The sequence below is a fragment of the Nicotiana tomentosiformis genome, chromosome 1 (assembly GCF_000390325.3).
Source record: "Nicotiana tomentosiformis chromosome 1, ASM39032v3, whole genome shotgun sequence".
In the NCBI taxonomy this organism is placed as follows: domain Eukaryota; kingdom Viridiplantae; phylum Streptophyta; class Magnoliopsida; order Solanales; family Solanaceae; genus Nicotiana; species Nicotiana tomentosiformis.
The window spans coordinates 130066553-130083941 of record NC_090812.1 but is presented as its reverse complement, the minus strand read 5'-3'; the positions used below and the strand labels follow the sequence as shown (position 1 = coordinate 130083941).

At 41.7% G+C, this 17389-nt stretch overlaps 1 protein-coding gene across 4 annotated transcripts in view; it reads left to right on the top strand.

Moving 5' to 3' along the window:
• LOC104087051 (ABC transporter C family member 12-like) overlaps positions 1-17389 on the top strand; it is a 71942-nt gene that overhangs the window by 22808 nt on the left and 31745 nt on the right. For 3 of the 4 annotated variants that reach the window (XM_070191487.1, XM_070191486.1, XM_070191491.1), the window contains exons 13-16: positions 8995-9129; positions 10984-11090; positions 11174-11267; positions 11768-11935. In XM_070191487.1, the coding sequence (XP_070047588.1) occupies positions 8995-9129; positions 10984-11090; positions 11174-11267; positions 11768-11935 (504 nt within the window). The remainder of the gene's footprint in view (positions 1-8994; positions 9130-10983; positions 11091-11173; positions 11268-11767; positions 11936-17389) is intronic. The other variant, XM_070191490.1, reaches the window with a different exon arrangement.

Below are 17389 nucleotides of genomic sequence, written 5' to 3'. Positions count from 1 at the left end.
TAACGATGTCTTTGGGATTTGATGTTTTTGGGTCTAGAAACATCAGTTCTGGAAGCTCTAGTGTTATGAATACCTCAGAACCTTTAATGGGAAGTTCAAACTACTTAGTTTGGGCTTCATCTGTCGAGTTGTGGTGTAAAGGTCAAGGTGTTCAAGATCATCTAATCAAACAGTCTAGCGAAGGAGATGAAAAGGCGATAGCACTTTGGGCAAAGATCAATGCTCATTTATGTAGCATCTTGTGGCGATCTATTGATTTCAAGTTGATACCCTTGTTTCGTCTATTCCAGACATGTTATTTGGTTTGGGCAAAGGCTCGTACCTTATACACTAATGACATATCTCGCTTCTATGATGTGATATCGTGGATGACAAACTTAAAGAAGCAGGAATTAGATATGTCTACTTACTTGGGTCAAGTACAGACAGTCACGGAGGAATTTGAGAAGTTGATGCCAGTTTCTGCTAGTGTTGAAAAACAACAAGAGCAGCAACAGAAGATGTTTCTAGTTCTTACCCTCGCTGGACTTCCTAATGATCTTGATTCAGTACGCGACCAGATTTTGGCTAGTCCGACTGTCCCCACAGTTGATGAATTATTCTCTCGATTACTCCGCCTTGCTACAGCACCAAGTCACCCAGTGATCTCATCACAGATACTTGATTCCTCTGTTCTCGCATCCCAGACAGTGGATGTTCGGGCGTCTCAAACTATGGAGAATAGACGAGGAGGAGGTCGTTTTGGAAGATCTAGACCCAAGTGTTCTTATTGTCACAATCTTGGACACACTCGTGAAATGTGCTATTCCTTACCTGGTCGTCCACCCAAAAATGCTTACATTGCTCAGACCGAGACTACAGGTAACCGGGGATTTTCTTTATCTAAAGAAGAATATAATGAGCTCTTCAGTATCGAGCAAGTAAGCAGACATCTCCACAAGTAGCCTCGGTTGCTCAGACTGATACTTCTGTTGCTGGTAATTCTTTTGCTTGTGTTTTCCAGTCTAGTACTCTTAGACCATACTCTTAGACCATGGGTCATGGACTCAGGCGCTTCTGATCACATCTCTGGTAATATATCACTTTTGTCAAATATTGTATATTCACGGTCTCTTCCCACTGTTACTTTAGCCAATGGATGTCAAACTAAGGCAAAAGTAGTTGGACAAGCTAATCCCTTGTCTTCTATCACCCTAGATTCCGATCTTTATGTCCCTGACTGTCCTTTTAGTCTTGCATCTGTTAGTCGTTTGACTCGTGCCCTCCATTGTGATATATATTTTATTGACGATTCTTTTATTATGCAGGACCGCAGTACGTGACAGACAATTGGTACAAGACGTGAATCAGAAGGCCTTTACTACCTTAACTCACTCAGTCCTTCCACAACATGTCTAGTTACAGATCCTTTAGACCTAATCCACAGACGTTTAGGACATCCGAGTTTATCCAAACTTCAGAAGATGGTGCCTAGTTTGTCTACATTAGATTGTGAGTCGTGTCAGCTTGGGAAACATACCCGAGTCTCCTTTCCGCGTAGTGTTGAGAGTCATGCAGAGTCTGTTTTCTCCTTAGTTCATTCTGATATATGGGGTCCTAGTAGAGTCAGTTCAACTTTGGGATTTCGTTATTTTGTTAGTTTTATTGATGATTATTCAAGATGTACTTGACTTTTCTTAATGAAAGATCGTTCTGAGTTATTTTCTATATTCCAGAGTTTCTGTGCTGAAATCAAAAACCAATTCGGTGTTTCTATTCGCATTTTTCGCAGTGATAATGCCTTAGAATATTTATCTTTCTCAGTTTTAACAGTTTATGACTTCTCAAGGAATTATTCATCAGACATCTTGTCCTTATACCGCTCAGCAAAATGGGGTTGCAGAGAGAAAGAATAGGCACCTTATTGAGACTGCTCGCACACTTCTAATTGAATCTCGTGTTCCGTTGCGTTTTTGGGGCGATGCAGTTCTCACAACTTGTTATTTGAATAATCGGATGCCTTCATCTCCCATCAAGGATAAGATTCAGCATTCAGTATTGTTTCCCCAGTCACCCTTATACTCTCTTCCACCTCGTGTTTTTGGGAGCACGTGTTTTGTTCATAACTTATCCCCTGGGAAAGATAAGTTAGCTCCTCGTGCTCTCAAGTGTGTCTTCCTTGGTTATTCTCGTGTTCAGAAGGGATATCGATGTTATTCCCCTGATCTTCGTAGGTACCTTATGTCAGCTGACGTCACATTTTTTGAGTCTAAACCTTTCTTTACCTCTGCTGACCACCATGATATATCTGAGGTCTTACCTATACCGACCTTTGAGGAGTTTACTATAGCTCCTCCTCCACCTTCTACCATAGAAGTTTCACCCATACCAACCGTTGAGGAGTCTAGTGTTGTTCCTCCTAGATCCTTAGCCACAGGAACACCACTCTTGACTTATCATCGTCGTCCGCGCCCTACATCAGGCCCAATTGGTTCTCGTCCTGCACCCGACCCTGCTCCTACTTCGGACTTGTCTCTTCCTAGTACACCGATTGCACTTTGGAAAGGTATACTGACCACACTTAATCCTAATCCCCATTACGTCGGTTTAAGTTATCATCGTCTGTCATCTCCCCATTATGCTTTTATATCTTTTTTGTCCTCGGTTTCCATCCCTAAGTCTACAGGTTAAGCGTTGTCTCATCCAGGATGGCGACAGGCTATGAGTGACGAGATGTCTGCTTTACATACAAGTGGTACTTGGGAGCTTGTTCCTCTTCCCTCAGGTAAATCGACTATTGGTTGTCGTTGGGTTTATGCAGTCAAGGTTGGTCCTGATGGCTAGGTTGATCGACTTAGGCCCGTCTTGTTGCCAAAGGATATACTTAGATATTTGGGCTCGATTACAGTGATACCTTCTCTCCCGTGGCTAAAGTCGCATCAGTCCGCATTTTTCTATCCATGGTTGTTGTTCGTCATTGGCCTCTCTATCAGTTGGACATTAAGAATGCCTTTCTTCACGGTGATCTTGAGGATGAGGTTTATATTGAGCAACCACCTGAGTTTTTTGCTCATGGGGAGTCTCGTGACCTTGTATGTCGCTTGCGTCGGTCACTTTATGGTCTAAAGCAGTCTCCTCGAGCCTGGTTTGGTAAGTTCAGCACGATTATCCAGGAGTTTGGCATGACTCGTAGTAAAGCTGATCACTCTGTGTTTTATCGGCACTCTGCTTCAAGTCTCTGTATTTATCTAGTAGTCTATGTTGATGATATTGTTATTACTGGCAATGATCAGGATGGTATTACCAATCTGAAGCAGCATCTCTTCCAACACTTCCAAACTAAGGATCTAGGCAGATTGAAGTAATTTCTAGGTATTGAGGTTGCTCAGTCTAGCTCAAGTATTGTTATTTCTCAAAGAAAATATGCTTTAGACATTCTTGAGGAGACAGGGATGATAGGTTGCAGACCTGTTGACACTCCGGTGGATCCGAATTCTAAACTTCTGCCAGGACAGGGGGAGCCGCTTAGCGATCCTGCAAGCTATAAGCGGCTGGTTGGTAAATTAAATTATCTCACAGTGACTAGACACGACATTTCTTATCCTGTGAGTGTTGTAAGTCAGTTTATGAATTCTCCCTGTGATAGTCATTAGGATGCAGTTGTCCGCATTATTCGGTATATAAAATCGGCTCCAGGCAAAGGGTTACTCTTTGAGGATCGAGGTCATGAGCAGATCATTGGATACTCAGATGCTGATTGGGCAGGATCACCTTCTGATAGACGTTCTACGTCTGGATATTGTGTTTTAGTAGGCGGAAATTTGGTGTCCTGGAAGAGCAAGAAACAGAATGTAGTTGCTCGGTCTAGTGCAGAAGCAGAATATCGAGCAATGGCTATGGCAACATGTGAGCTAGTCTGGACCAAACAATTGCTCAAGGAGTTGAAATTTGGTGAAATCAGTCGGATGGAACTTGTGTGCGATAATTAAGCTGCCCTTCATATTGCATCAAATCCGGTGTTCCATGAGAGAACTAAACACATTGAGATTGATTGTCACTTCGTCAGAGAAAAGATACTTTCAGGAGAGATTGCTACAAAGTTTGTGAGGTCAAATGATTAACTTGCAGATATCTTCACCAAGTCTTTCACTGGTCCTCGTATTAGTTATATATGTAACAAGCTCGGTACATATGATTTGTATGCACCGGCTTGAGTATCCAACGATCTGCTTATGACCTCGATCCTCAAACAGTAACCCTTTGCCTGGAGCCGATTTTATATACCGAATAATGCGGACAACTGCATCCGAATGACTATCACAGGGAGAATTCATAAACTGACTTACAACACTCACAGGATAAGAAATGTCGTGTCTAGTCACTGTGAGATAATTTAATTTACCAACCAGCCGCTTATAGCTTGCAGGATCGCTAAATGGCTCCCCCTGTCCTGGCAGAAGTTTAGAATTCGGATCCATCGGAGTCTCAACAGGTCTGCAACCTATCATCCCCGTCTCCTCAAGAATGTCTAAAGCATATTTTCTTTGAGAAATAACAATACCTGAGCTAGACTGGGCAACCTCAATACCCAGAAAGTACTTCAATCTGCCTAGATCCTTAGTTTGGAAGTGCTGGAAGAGATGCTGTTTCAGGTTGGTAATACCATCCTGATCATTGCCAGTAATAACAATATCATCAACATAGACTACCAGATAAATACAGAGACTTGAAGCAGAGTGCCGATAAAACACAGAGTGATCAGCTTCACTACGAATCATGCCAAACTCCTGGATAACCGTGCTGAACTTACCAAACCAGGCTCGAGGAGACTGCTTTAGACCATAAAGTGACCGACGCAAGCGACATACAAGGCCACGAGACTCCCCCTGAGCAACAAAACCAGGTGGTTGCTCCATATAAACCTCATCCTCAAGATCACCGTGAAGAAAGGCATTTTTAATGTCCAGCTGATAGAGGGGCCAATGACGAACCGCAGCCATGGATAGAAAAAGGCGGACTGAAGCCACTTTAGCCACGGGAGAGAAGGTATCACTGTAATCGAGCCCAAATATCTGAGTATATCCTTTGGCAACAAGACGGGCCTTAAGTCGATCAATCTGTCCATCGGGACCAACTTTGACTGCATAAACCCAACGACAACCAACAGTAGATTTACCTGAGGGAAGAGGAACAAGCTCCCAAGTACCACTTGTATGTAAAGCAGACATCTCGTCACTCATAGCCTGGCGCCATCCTGGATGAGACAACGCTTCACCTGTAGACTTAGGGATGGAAACTGAGGACAAAGAAGATATAAAAGCATAATGGGGAGATGACAGACGATGATAGCTCAAACCGACATAATGAGGATTAGGGTTAAGTTTGGTCCTTATACCTTTCCGAAGTGCAATCGGTGTACTAGGAGCAGGGTCAGGTGCAGGACGAGAACCAGTTGGGCCTGATGGAGGACGCAAACGACGATGATAAGTCAAGAGTGGTGTTCCTGTGGCCGGGGAACTAGGGGAACAACACTAGACTCCTCAACGGTTGGTATGGATGAAAACTCTGTGGTCGAAAGTGGAGGAGGAGCTATAGTAAACTCCTCAAAGGTCGGTATAGGTAAGACCTCAGATATATCATGGTGGTCAGCAGAGGTAAAGAAAGGTTTAGACTCAAAAAATGTGACGTCAGCTGACATAAGGTACCTACGAAGATCTGGAGAATAACAACGATATCCCTTCTGAACACGAGAATAACCAAGGAAGACACACTTGAGAGCACGGGGAGCTAACTTATCTTTCCCAGGGGCTAAGTTATGAACAAAACACGTGCTCCCAAAAACACGAGGTGGAAGAGAGTATAAGGGTGACTGGGGAAACAATACTGAATGCGGAATCTGATTCTTGATGGGAGATGAAGGCATCCGATTAATCAAATAACAAGCTGTGAGAACTGCATCGCCCCAAAAACGCAACGGAACACGAGATTCAATTAGAAGTGTGCGAGCAGTCTCAATAAGGTGCCTATTCTTTCTCTCAGCAACCCCATTTTGCTGAGGGGTATAAGGACAAGATGTCTGATGAATAATTCCCTGAGAAGTCATAAATTGCTGAAATTGAGAAGATAAATATTCTAAGGCATTATCACTGCGAAAAATGCGAATAGAAACACCAAATTGGTTTTTGATTTCAGCACAGAAACTCTGGAATATAGAAAATAACTCAGAACGATCTTTCATTAAGAAAAACCAAGTACATCTTGAATAATCATCAATGAAACTGACAAAGTAACGAAATCCCAAGGATTAACTGACTCTACTAGGACCCCATATATCAGAATGAACTAAGGAGAAGACAGACTCTGCATGACTCTCAACACTACGCGAAAAGGAGGCTCGGGTATGTTTCCCAAGTTGACACGACTCACAATCTAATGTAGACAAACTAGATAAACTAGGCACCATCTTCTGAAGTTTGGATAAACTCGGATGTCCTAAACGTCTGTGGATTAGATCTGGAGGATCTGTAACTAGACATGTTGTGGAAGGACTGAGTGAGTTAAGGTAGTAAAGGCCTTCTGATTCACGTCCTGTACCAATTGTCTGTCCCGTACTGCGGTCCTGCATAATAAAAGAATCGTCAATAAAGTATATACCACAATGGAGGGCACGAGTCAAACGACTAACAGATGCAAGACTAAAAGGACAGCCAGGGACATAAAGAACGGAATCTAGGGTGATAGAAGACAAGGGATTAGCTTGTACAACTCCTTTTGCCTTAGTTTGACATCCATTGGCTAAAGTAACAGTGGGAAGAGACTGTGAATATACAATATTTGACAAAAGTGATATATTACCAGAGATATAATCAGAAGCGCCGGAGTCCATGACCCATGGGCCAAGAGTGCTAGACTGGGAAACACAAGCAAAAGAATTACCAGAAGTATCAGTCTGAGCAACTGAGGCTACTTGTGGAGATGTCTGCTTACTTGCTCGATACTGAAGGAGCTCATTATATTCTTCTTTAGATAAAGAAAATCCTTGGTTACCTGGAGTCTCGGTCTGAGCAATGTAAGCATTTTTGGGTGGACGACCATGTAAGGAATAACACATTTCACGAGTGTGTCCAAGTTTGTGACAATAAGAACACTTGGGTCTAGATCTTCCAAAACGACCTCCTCCTCGTCTATGCTCCATAGTTTGAGATGCCCGAACATCCATTGTCTGGGATGCAAGAACAGAGGAATCAAGTATCTGTGATGAGCTCACTGGTGGACTTGGTGCTGCAGCAAGGCGGAGTAATCGAGAGAATAATTCATCAACTGTCGGGACAGACGGACTAGCCAAAATCTGGTCGCGTACTGAATCAAGATCATTAGGAAGTCCAGCGAGGGTAAGAACGAGAAACATCTTCTGTCGCTGCTCTTGTTGTTTTTCCACACTAGCCGAAACTGGCATCAACTTCTCAAATTCCTCCATGACTGCCTGTACTTGACCCAAGTAAGTAGACATATCCAATTCCTGCTTCTTTAAGTTTGTCATCCGTGATATCACATCATAGAAGCGAGATATGTCATTAGTGTATAAGGTGCGTGCCTTTGCCCAAACCAAATAACATGTCTGGAATGGACGAAACAAGGGCATCAACTTGGAATCAATAGATCGCCACAAGATGCTACATAACTGAGCATCGATTTTTGCCCAAAGTGCTATTGCCTTTTCATCTCCATCGCTAGACTGTTTGATTAGATGATCTTGAACACCTTGACCTCTACACCATAACTCGACAGATGAAGCCCAAGCTAAGTAGTTTGAACCTCCCATTAAAGGTTCCGAGGTAATAATAGCACTAGAGTTTCCAGAACTCATGTTTCTAGACCCAAAAGCATCAAATCCCAAAGACATTGTTACAAATTATTACCAAATAGGAGAAAGAATCAACTGTAATCCACTGAGACAGTGTACGGAAACACAGAAACAGAATACTGAAATACTGTAGCTGCCGGAATCTACTGTAGCTGCCGGAATAGTACTGTAGCTACCGGAAAAAACTCAAAGTTGTCGGAATGAAATGAAAACAGTAGGGGTAGGATCGGAATTACCAGGCGACCCAACTGTTCTGAAGGAAGATTTTCAAAAAATGGCCGGAAGTGGTCGTACGCGCCGGCGCATGAGCTCACGCGCGTGAGCTTCTGGTGGCGCGTGGAGGCGCGTGAGGCTGCTTCTGCCGGAGTTGTTCACTGGGGTTTGGTCGCCGGACAGTGACGACTCTTGTGGTAGTGTTGGATTTTGCACAACACTGACAGAAATGAAGCAGATAGAAAACAACCTTAAAAAAATACTGATTTCTCTTTCCCGGAATCGCTGGAATTTATGCACAGCGATAAGTCTCTCACAATTGCTCTGATACCATGTGAGAAGGCACGGGAGAAAATATGTTATTGATATATTGAATGAATGAATAATACTACACAAGAGGTCCTTATTTATAGCTATACTATACAAGGATATACTACTCCTCTACCAATGTGGGACAATACTACACTATATACATGCTGTAAATTAACATACATAATGTAGTCTTGTCCCACATTGGAATAGGAGTAATATGTCCATATAGAGTATAGCTATAAATAAGGACCTCTTGTATTGTATTGTGTATCTAATATCAATAATATATTTTCTCCCGTGCTTTCTCACAAGCTTTATATAACATCTGGAATGATGGATTATAATATGGAAGAGATGCCTCCTCCAAATGATTTATTAGCAAATAATGAAACCCAAGTGTCTTAGATGCAGTACACTAAATTTGCAACTTTTGAGTAAAAGCATTCTTCAAATGGTTTATCAGCAGTAACACTTGTAGCTTTTCACTATCTAATGTAGGATCTTAGACAAGATTGTATGACTACTTATTTCAAATTCTGTATATATGACTAGCAAAATCGGTGGCTTTTTGATAGTGGTTATCACTTTGTGTTGACAACGGCTAATATGATTCTTAATTTGTTCAGCAAGTATGTCAACAGCTTCATGTTTTATGGTCAGCTCCATTTCGTATTGTCATCGCCATGGTTTTACTTTACCAGCAACTAGGTCTGGCTTCACTTCTTGGTGCTCTTATGCTAGTATTGATGATCCCAATGCAGGTAAATAAAGATCTATTCGTCCTCCAAGTCTGAATTATTTTTGGCAATAAGTGGCTTCATTATCTAATCTTTACTTAAAATGGCTTTTCGCAGTGGTGCTTATTAATACTATTTTCCTGCTATAGTCTTGCCACTACCTTCTTGCATTATTTAATATTGAAACCAAAAGTCGTCTTTTGTTTGCACATTGGCAAAATTTGATGAAAGATCGTGCTAGAAGAAAGTAGTACTGATAAGAAGAGGACAGCTTCATCTCTCTAAACCAAGATTCCACTGAATGGATCATATTTTTCTGATCTTGTTGGAAATACGTCAAAGGGATATCATTAGATGGACAATTCTCTTAATTTCTATGCTTATTTTGTTGTAGCCTATTTGTTCTTTTTGGATAGTGAATGTTCCAAATTACAAGCATAGTCACCAATGGCTTGCCACCTTGTATACAACTAGATAAAGGAGACTCTAAACGGTGATAAAATGAGTGTTATAAAAAGTAATATTGAGTTATGTAAAGTCCTACATTGGGTATACAAGGGCGCCTAAGGGGGTTCATACATGTCTTCAGTTACTCCACTCATTACTTAAGGTTCTGAGTTTGATGCTTAAATTCTTTAACATGGTATCAACAAAGCTATAGTTGAGGTTCACGAGGTCTTATCATTTGGCTTTTGGTACTCTGTATCTAGCAGGAATATTCAATTTCACCAGGTTCATATCGGAGAGGATTGGTTTTTCAATAGGGAAAGAGACAGGGGCGAGGGAGTTGGTTGTAATTGAGACACGTTTTTCGGATGGACTACATTGATTTTTTCGAGATACTTAACCACTTTTTCAGCCATGAGAGGGAAATCATCTAGTACCGCTGGCTCCCCAATTTTTGGCATGTTTATTCTCACACTTGTAAATTTGCATTAGCTTAAATTTCTTCTCCTACTCCAAACGTTTCAGTCTTCGAGATGGCAGACTTTTGTGAATTGCTCACCTTTATGATTTATGCTGCTACACTCCAAGCAGCAGTATCACGACCCAATTTTGGGCCATAACCATTGACCGGCGCTAAGTGAAGCTTGGCTCACCTAGAAAGTCTACGCATTTCCATGATGAGAATCCGGCTGAGTGTCCTCTGTATCGGGAGCACTCCAAAAATTCCTTTATCAACCAACCAAACATCCCAACTCTTATAATATTGCAAGCATCTTCATTCACAAACTAAAGATACCAAAACTTTCATGACCCAAAATCCAACCTGCATGACTAGCACTCAAGCATCCCCATGTCGAGCAAACCACAAAATAAACAACACTATTCGCAACCCAAAATGACACCAAGTCTAATGAAATGTCATACACATAAATATAGAATCTGTTAAATCATATTACAACATGGAAGCCAAATTATGAGCTTCTAAGAGTAGAATAAATACAACAATTATGGCGTATGATGTGGCATATGCTCAAAGTTGACTGGGTAATACTTTGTTGTTAAAGACATGCTATCTTGGAGAAAGTAGAGGCTGGGAAGTGGAGCATAGAAGTAGAGCTTTACTTTTTTCTAATTACATTTTTGGAACACCCTATAAGTGTAAATTATAGGGTGTTTTTCATTGCAAATCATGTTTTTTGTATGAGATACTATTCTTCTTTATACATCTTTTATGCATGAATTTCCTTTTCAATCAATAAATTTGATTACTTCATGAAAAAAGTTCACACAGCACTACTAAATTATAGATCAGAAACTTGATTTTTATTACTCAATCTTAGTCATTTCAAATTGTTATCAAGCATTACAGCGCTATGCAATTTCCTTGTTCACCTAATCTCTAAAACATATGTGTTTATCCTTTTGGCGCAGACGATTATTGTAAGCAATATGCGAAAACTATCTAAAGAAGGATTGCAACATACTGACAAAAGGGTTGGTCTAACTAATGAATTACTTGCTGCAATGGATGTAGTAAAGTATGATTCTTTCCACTTTATCTGTATTCCTTCTTTTTTCAGAAAATTTGAGAATGGATTTGATTTTGTGCTGATCGATATAGATGTTATGCATGGGAGAAGAGCTTCCAATCTAAAGTCCAGGGAATGAGGAATGATGAACTATCTTGGTTCAGGAAAGCACAACTATTGGCAGCGGTATGCTATCGCTTGTGCATAGAATAAACTAATCTTGGTCTCAACAAAGTCTTTTTCTATTACAGTGACACCTCAGTATTTGGTCCCTTACATACCTCATGTTTTCGTTGGAATAATATGATCCAGTCATTGCCAAGCTTTTCCAGAAAGCCTGATCAAGCTTTAAAAGAATTCTAACTTTGAAGATTTTTATATAAAGTTTTCTTGTCTAGGTCAGTTTAATTAGACACTTCTGGAGCTATATCCACAGGCCACAGAATCAGCACAAACCAAAACTGGAATCAACTAGTGGGTTAGCATGTGAAAAATAGGACGTGGTAGAGGAACAGTGAACCAGAATTATCTCTTAGTGGGATTAGGTTTTTCATAATGATGGCGTGACATGTTTTCTGCGTAATGATAGGAAACCATGACTCAAATGACATTGCATATTTTGCTTGAGATGCAAGAATCAGATCACTTTTTGCTCATTGTTTTTTTTTTCTTCCCTTTATCAACAGTTCAACAATTTCATGCTGAACAGCATCCCAGTTCTCGTAACAGTGATTTCATTTGGAGCTTTCACTTTGCTTGGTGGAAATTTGACAGCTGCCAGAGCTTTTACATCACTTTCCCTCTTTGCAATTCTGAGGTTCCCGTTGAACATGCTTCCGAACATAATAACTCAGGTTCTTATTCTTAGCTTACTGTTTTTGACCTTTCTTATAACAACAACAACAACAACCCAGCATAATACCATTAGTGGGGTCTGGGGAGGGTAGTGTGTACGCAGACCTTACCCCTACCCTGGGGTAGAGAGGCTGTTTCCGATAGACCCTCGACTCCCTCCCTCCAAGAACTCCCCACCTTGCTCTTGGGGTGACTCGAACTCACAACCTCTTGGTTGGAAGTGGAGGGTGCTTACCACTAGAGTAACCCACTCTTGTCAAAATAGCTACATTGGGTTCTTTCCCTTAATACAGTATTCTTCATACGTCTGTTTAATTCTGGATGCACTATATTCTCCCATCTCTCTCGTGAATCAGCCTAAACATCACTTCAAGTTATTCCCTCTGTGCTTTGTCTATTTGCTAACATTACCCACCGTGAAGAAGATTACGAACAACAATACTCATCTTTATTGAGAAATACACCACATAGGTAAATAGACATCAGTAGCGCAGCCTTCTACATGGAACTCCTATATCATCTAAACTGCTTCTTTGATATCAATGTCATATAAACAATGAGGAAAATATTCTTGAAGAATGTGTGCAAGTGTCTGTTGACTGACTTGCTATGTACTTCTGCAGACGTGGAAGACAATATTATAATTGAATAGACACAATTTCAAGCCTCACAAAGTATTATCATTTTCTACCTATTGCATTCCTTGTTAAGGCTTCAATCCTTGAAGCCGGATGGCTCATCCATTAGACAATTTACGCTAATATGACTCTTTTCAAATACATCAATTTAGTCAATCTAGGTTTCCTAACTTAAGATCACAAATTTTTGACTGCTTTATCATACTTGTCTAAATGTTGTGTGTAAATTGACATTTCAAGTTGCTGACATTTGAAGAACAAATGCATGCTAACAAGTTGCATATTTTAGTTCTATTTGAAGATTAGGTGCTTTATATTGTCCGTCTTCTTTCATTTTAACTCCACTCTGTACATTCCTTCCCCGATTCAAGCATTCTCCAAAAGTTCTTCTTTAACTTTGGGAAAAGTTTTCCTGTCGCTGTGAAAACTCCATCTGAAAGGTTTCGATAAAAACTGCTAATGATCATATGCGAATGTGGCTGACCATCTAGGGATTATAGTGGGCTGTCTCGTCATAATACACACTTATGGGATAACATATGACAATTTGGTAAAGTATCCTACCAAGACTCTCTAGAGCCCTCTTTCCCCCTTTCTTTATATAACAAACAATTGAATGAATCGGTGTCGCGGGGCCTAGACAACTATCATGTGTGTATTGTGGCCGACACCTTAAAATAGGTGACTCTTGTATTAATCAAAGTCATCAAGTAACCAAAATATCTCTTCTCTAACTTATTTTATCACACAATAACAACAACCTAGTGTAATCACACAAGTGGGGTCTGGGGAGGGTAATGTGTACTGTCACGACCCAAAACTAACCCTTGTCGTGATGGCGCCTATCGTGGAACTAGGCAAGCTGACTCATTTCCAAAACAAATTGATATTTTCATTTTAAATATAATTTCAAGGTTATTTAACATAAAACCTCCATTTAAAGAGTTCAAATCAAAGAAAAACAGAAGTGCGAAAAAGAAAAGCCCGACATCGGGGTGTCACTAGTCATGAGCATCTACTACAATATGTCTAACAATATCAAGGCTAACTCAGCCCGGAAAATATCTAAATACAACTAGAGGAAGATAAGAGAGAGAAGAGCAGGGGCTGCGATCGCCAAACAACTACCTTGCTATCTTCAAGAAAATCTGCAACCAGAACACTCAATAACCGTTACCGTGTCCAGCTACACCTGAATCTGCACACAAGGTGCAGGGAGTAACGTGAGTACGCCAACTCAGCAAGTAACAACAATAAATAAAGACTGAGCAGTAGTGACGAGCAATAAAGCATATAACGTTCATATCAGGAAATCTCAGTAAAATACCACATGCTTTTAAAATCAGGATTTGAATCAAACATCTCGTTTAAACCCAGTTCCAGTAAAAATCATTTAAAGATATTTTTCCAACAGTTTTTCAAACGAAGGCTCAATGCAAAGGTGAGCAAAAATGATGAAATCATAAACAGCCCCTCGGGCAAAAACATCACTCATAAACAGTCCCTCGGGCAAACCTCATAGTCACTCGTGCCACTCGGGCATACCTCACAATCACTCTTGCCACTCGGGCATACCTCACAATCACTCTTGCCTCCCAGTCACTCAGCACTCGGCACTCGCACTCAGTAGGTACCTGCGCTCACTGGGGGTATGTACAGACTCCGGAGGGGCTCCTTCAGCCCAAGCGCTATAATCTGCACAGACAACTCACGTGCTATAATAATAAAGTATGCTGCAGGCGGGCAGCCCCGATCCACACTCATCCTCACAATCAGGCCCTCGGCCGATATCAAACATAAATATGCTGCAGGCGGGCTGCCCCGATCCACACTCATCCTCACAAATCAGGCCCTCGGCCTCACTCAGTCATAAATATGCTGCAGGCGGGCAGCCCCGATCCACACTCATCCTCACAAATCAGGCCCTCGGCCTCACTCAGTCATAAACCTCTCAAGTCACTCGGGCATTTCAGTAATGCCCAAAACATTTATATGCATCAAAATAGAGTTATAAAACTGAGTTATGCGGTAAATAAGTATAAACATGACTGAGTATAGATTTTCAATCAAAAATAGTGAGAGGATGGTAACAAACAGCCCCTAAGGGTCCAAATAGCTTTGGCGCAAGGCCCAAACATAGCATTCAGCCCAATTTACAGAAATTCTTTCTAAAACATATAAGTATCATATGGTTCCAACAAAGTATGCAACTTTACAGTTGCTACGGGGCGGACCAAGTCACAAATCCCCAACAGTGCACGCCCACACGCCCGTCACCTAGCATGTGCGTCACTAAAAATAGTAGAATGATACAAAATCTGGGGTTTCATACCCTCAGGACCAGATTTACAATCGTTACTTACCTCAAACCGGTCAGATTTCTACCCCGCAATGCTCTTGCCTCTGAACTCGGCCTCTAAATGCTCCAAATCTATTCACAATCAGTACAATACCATCAATATACGCCAATGGAATGAATTCCACAAGAAAAGCTACAAAATTAGACCAAAACCCGAAATTGGCTCAAGCCCGGCCCCCGGGCCCACGTCTCGAAATCCGACAAAATTCACAAAACTGGAAAGCTCATTTACTCACGAATCTAACCATACCAAATTCATCAAAATCCGACATCGTTTGGTCCTTCAAATCCTTAAATTACTTCTCCAAAAATCCCAAGCCCTAACCCCTCATTTTCACTAATTACAATGACTAAACAACGGAAAATCACCATATATACAAGTATTAGGGCTCAAGTAACTTACATCAACGAAATCCCCTTGATTCCCTCTTCAAATCTTTCCCAAAAGCTCCCCAAAGCTCCAAAAACCGAATAGAAATGGTGAAGAATGCACCAAAATCGCGAAGGGTTCTATTTATGGTTTCTGCCCAAGTTTTTCGCACCTGCGGCCATTTACTCGCACCCGCGCGACCGCACCTGCGGTCCAAGAAGCCGCACCTGCGCAACTCACTTAATCACCCAGCTTCCGCACCTGCGGACCCCTTCCTCGCACCTGCGGACTCGCATCTGCGGTCCCAGGTGCGCATCTGCGAAACCAATCCAAACTCCTCATCTCCGCATCTACGCTCAAGGCTTCGCACCTGCGGGCTCGCAGATGCGGCCAATTCTTCGCACTTGCGTTCCCAGCCTTGGCCCAGCGTCGCCCGCACCTGCGCACTCCCCATGCACACCAGCGGCCTCGCACCTGCGACCCTTTCTTCTGCAGGTGCGGAAATAGCAGAAGCAACAGCTCCAACTGTAATTTCCAACTTCAACAAATCCGTTAATCACCTGGAATCACCCCGAGGCCCTCGGGACCTCAACCAAAAATACCAACAAGTCATATATTAACATACCAACTTAGTCGAACCTTCGAATCACTCAAAACAACATCAAATCACCAAATTACCCTCGGATTCAAGCCTAAGAACTTCTAAATTTCCAAATTCGGCAACCGATGCCGAAACCAACCAAACCACGTCCGAATGACCTCAAATTTTGCACACACATCACAAATGACACTGCGAACCTACTCCAATCTCCGGGATTCCATTCCGACCCCGATATCAAATTTTCCACTGCCGACCGAAATCGCCAAATTTTCAATTTTTCCAATTCAAGCCTAATTCTACCACGGACCTCCAAATCACATTCCGGATGCACTCCTAAGTCCAAAATTACCTAACGGAGCTAACGGAACCATCAGAATTCAAATCCGAGATCGTTTACACATAGGTCGACATCCGGTTGACTTTTCCAACTTAAGGTTCTAAATAAGAGACTAAGTGTCTCATTTCACTCCGAAACTACTCCGGGCCCGAACCAACTAACCCGGTATATCATAATATAGCTTAAGAGCATAAAGGAAACAGAAATGGTGGAAACGGGGCTATAACTCCTGAAACGGCCGGCCGGGTCGTTACATCCTCCCCCACTTAAACATACGTTCGTCCTCGAACGTGTCAAGAGTTGTTCAAAAAGCCAAGAAATGGCTGTGTAACTTTCCCATGCACATACCCAGGGGTGATCCCACGTCACCCTATCCCATACAGGTCTGATAGCACAGCATAACTGAAATTCCTCAATTCAACCTAGCTCACAAGCCTTCGAATCAAATTTCCGACATCCGAAATTTCTTATAAGATCAGAAGTTCGCATCTACATACCGTATAAGTCTAAACAAGCTGTACCAAAAGCCGTACCCATAACTCAAATTCTCAAATTCAAATACCGCATAGCTCGGATGCTCGAAGCAATGATTTCAAATCACAGTATCGATTCAAATCAACCTAGTGCTGGTAATAAGCATCATATCAGACAAAACCTCGTTCTAAAACCTTCATACACTGCCGATGATGAAAGAAACATACCGAATTCATAACCATTCATTAGGCCAACAGGTTATGGAGCTCCCGTTCCTTCTACAAGAACTATAGCCAATTTCAAAGCCGACTTCCGATATTATCCTCCCAATTATACCACAATCAAATCTGATAGCATTCATTCTAGGCCCAATGACCTCCTCTCATTCAACACGACCACTCAAATGACATGACACATCAATACAATCTAAAGCCACAATCTGTGCAATCCGTGCACCAGATAGCAACATTCCAAATGTACCCAATCGTAACAATGACCCAAACAGGAGAACCGTTCCGCAAGCTCGACGAGTACCACCCCGACGCAATGCTAAGAACCCATCACACACCGCAGAACCATAACACACGAATCTTACACGAGGGATCATATTTCCACATAACTCTGCTGCAATACGCGACCCTATCCAAATACTGGTCCATATGAAAACACCTCAA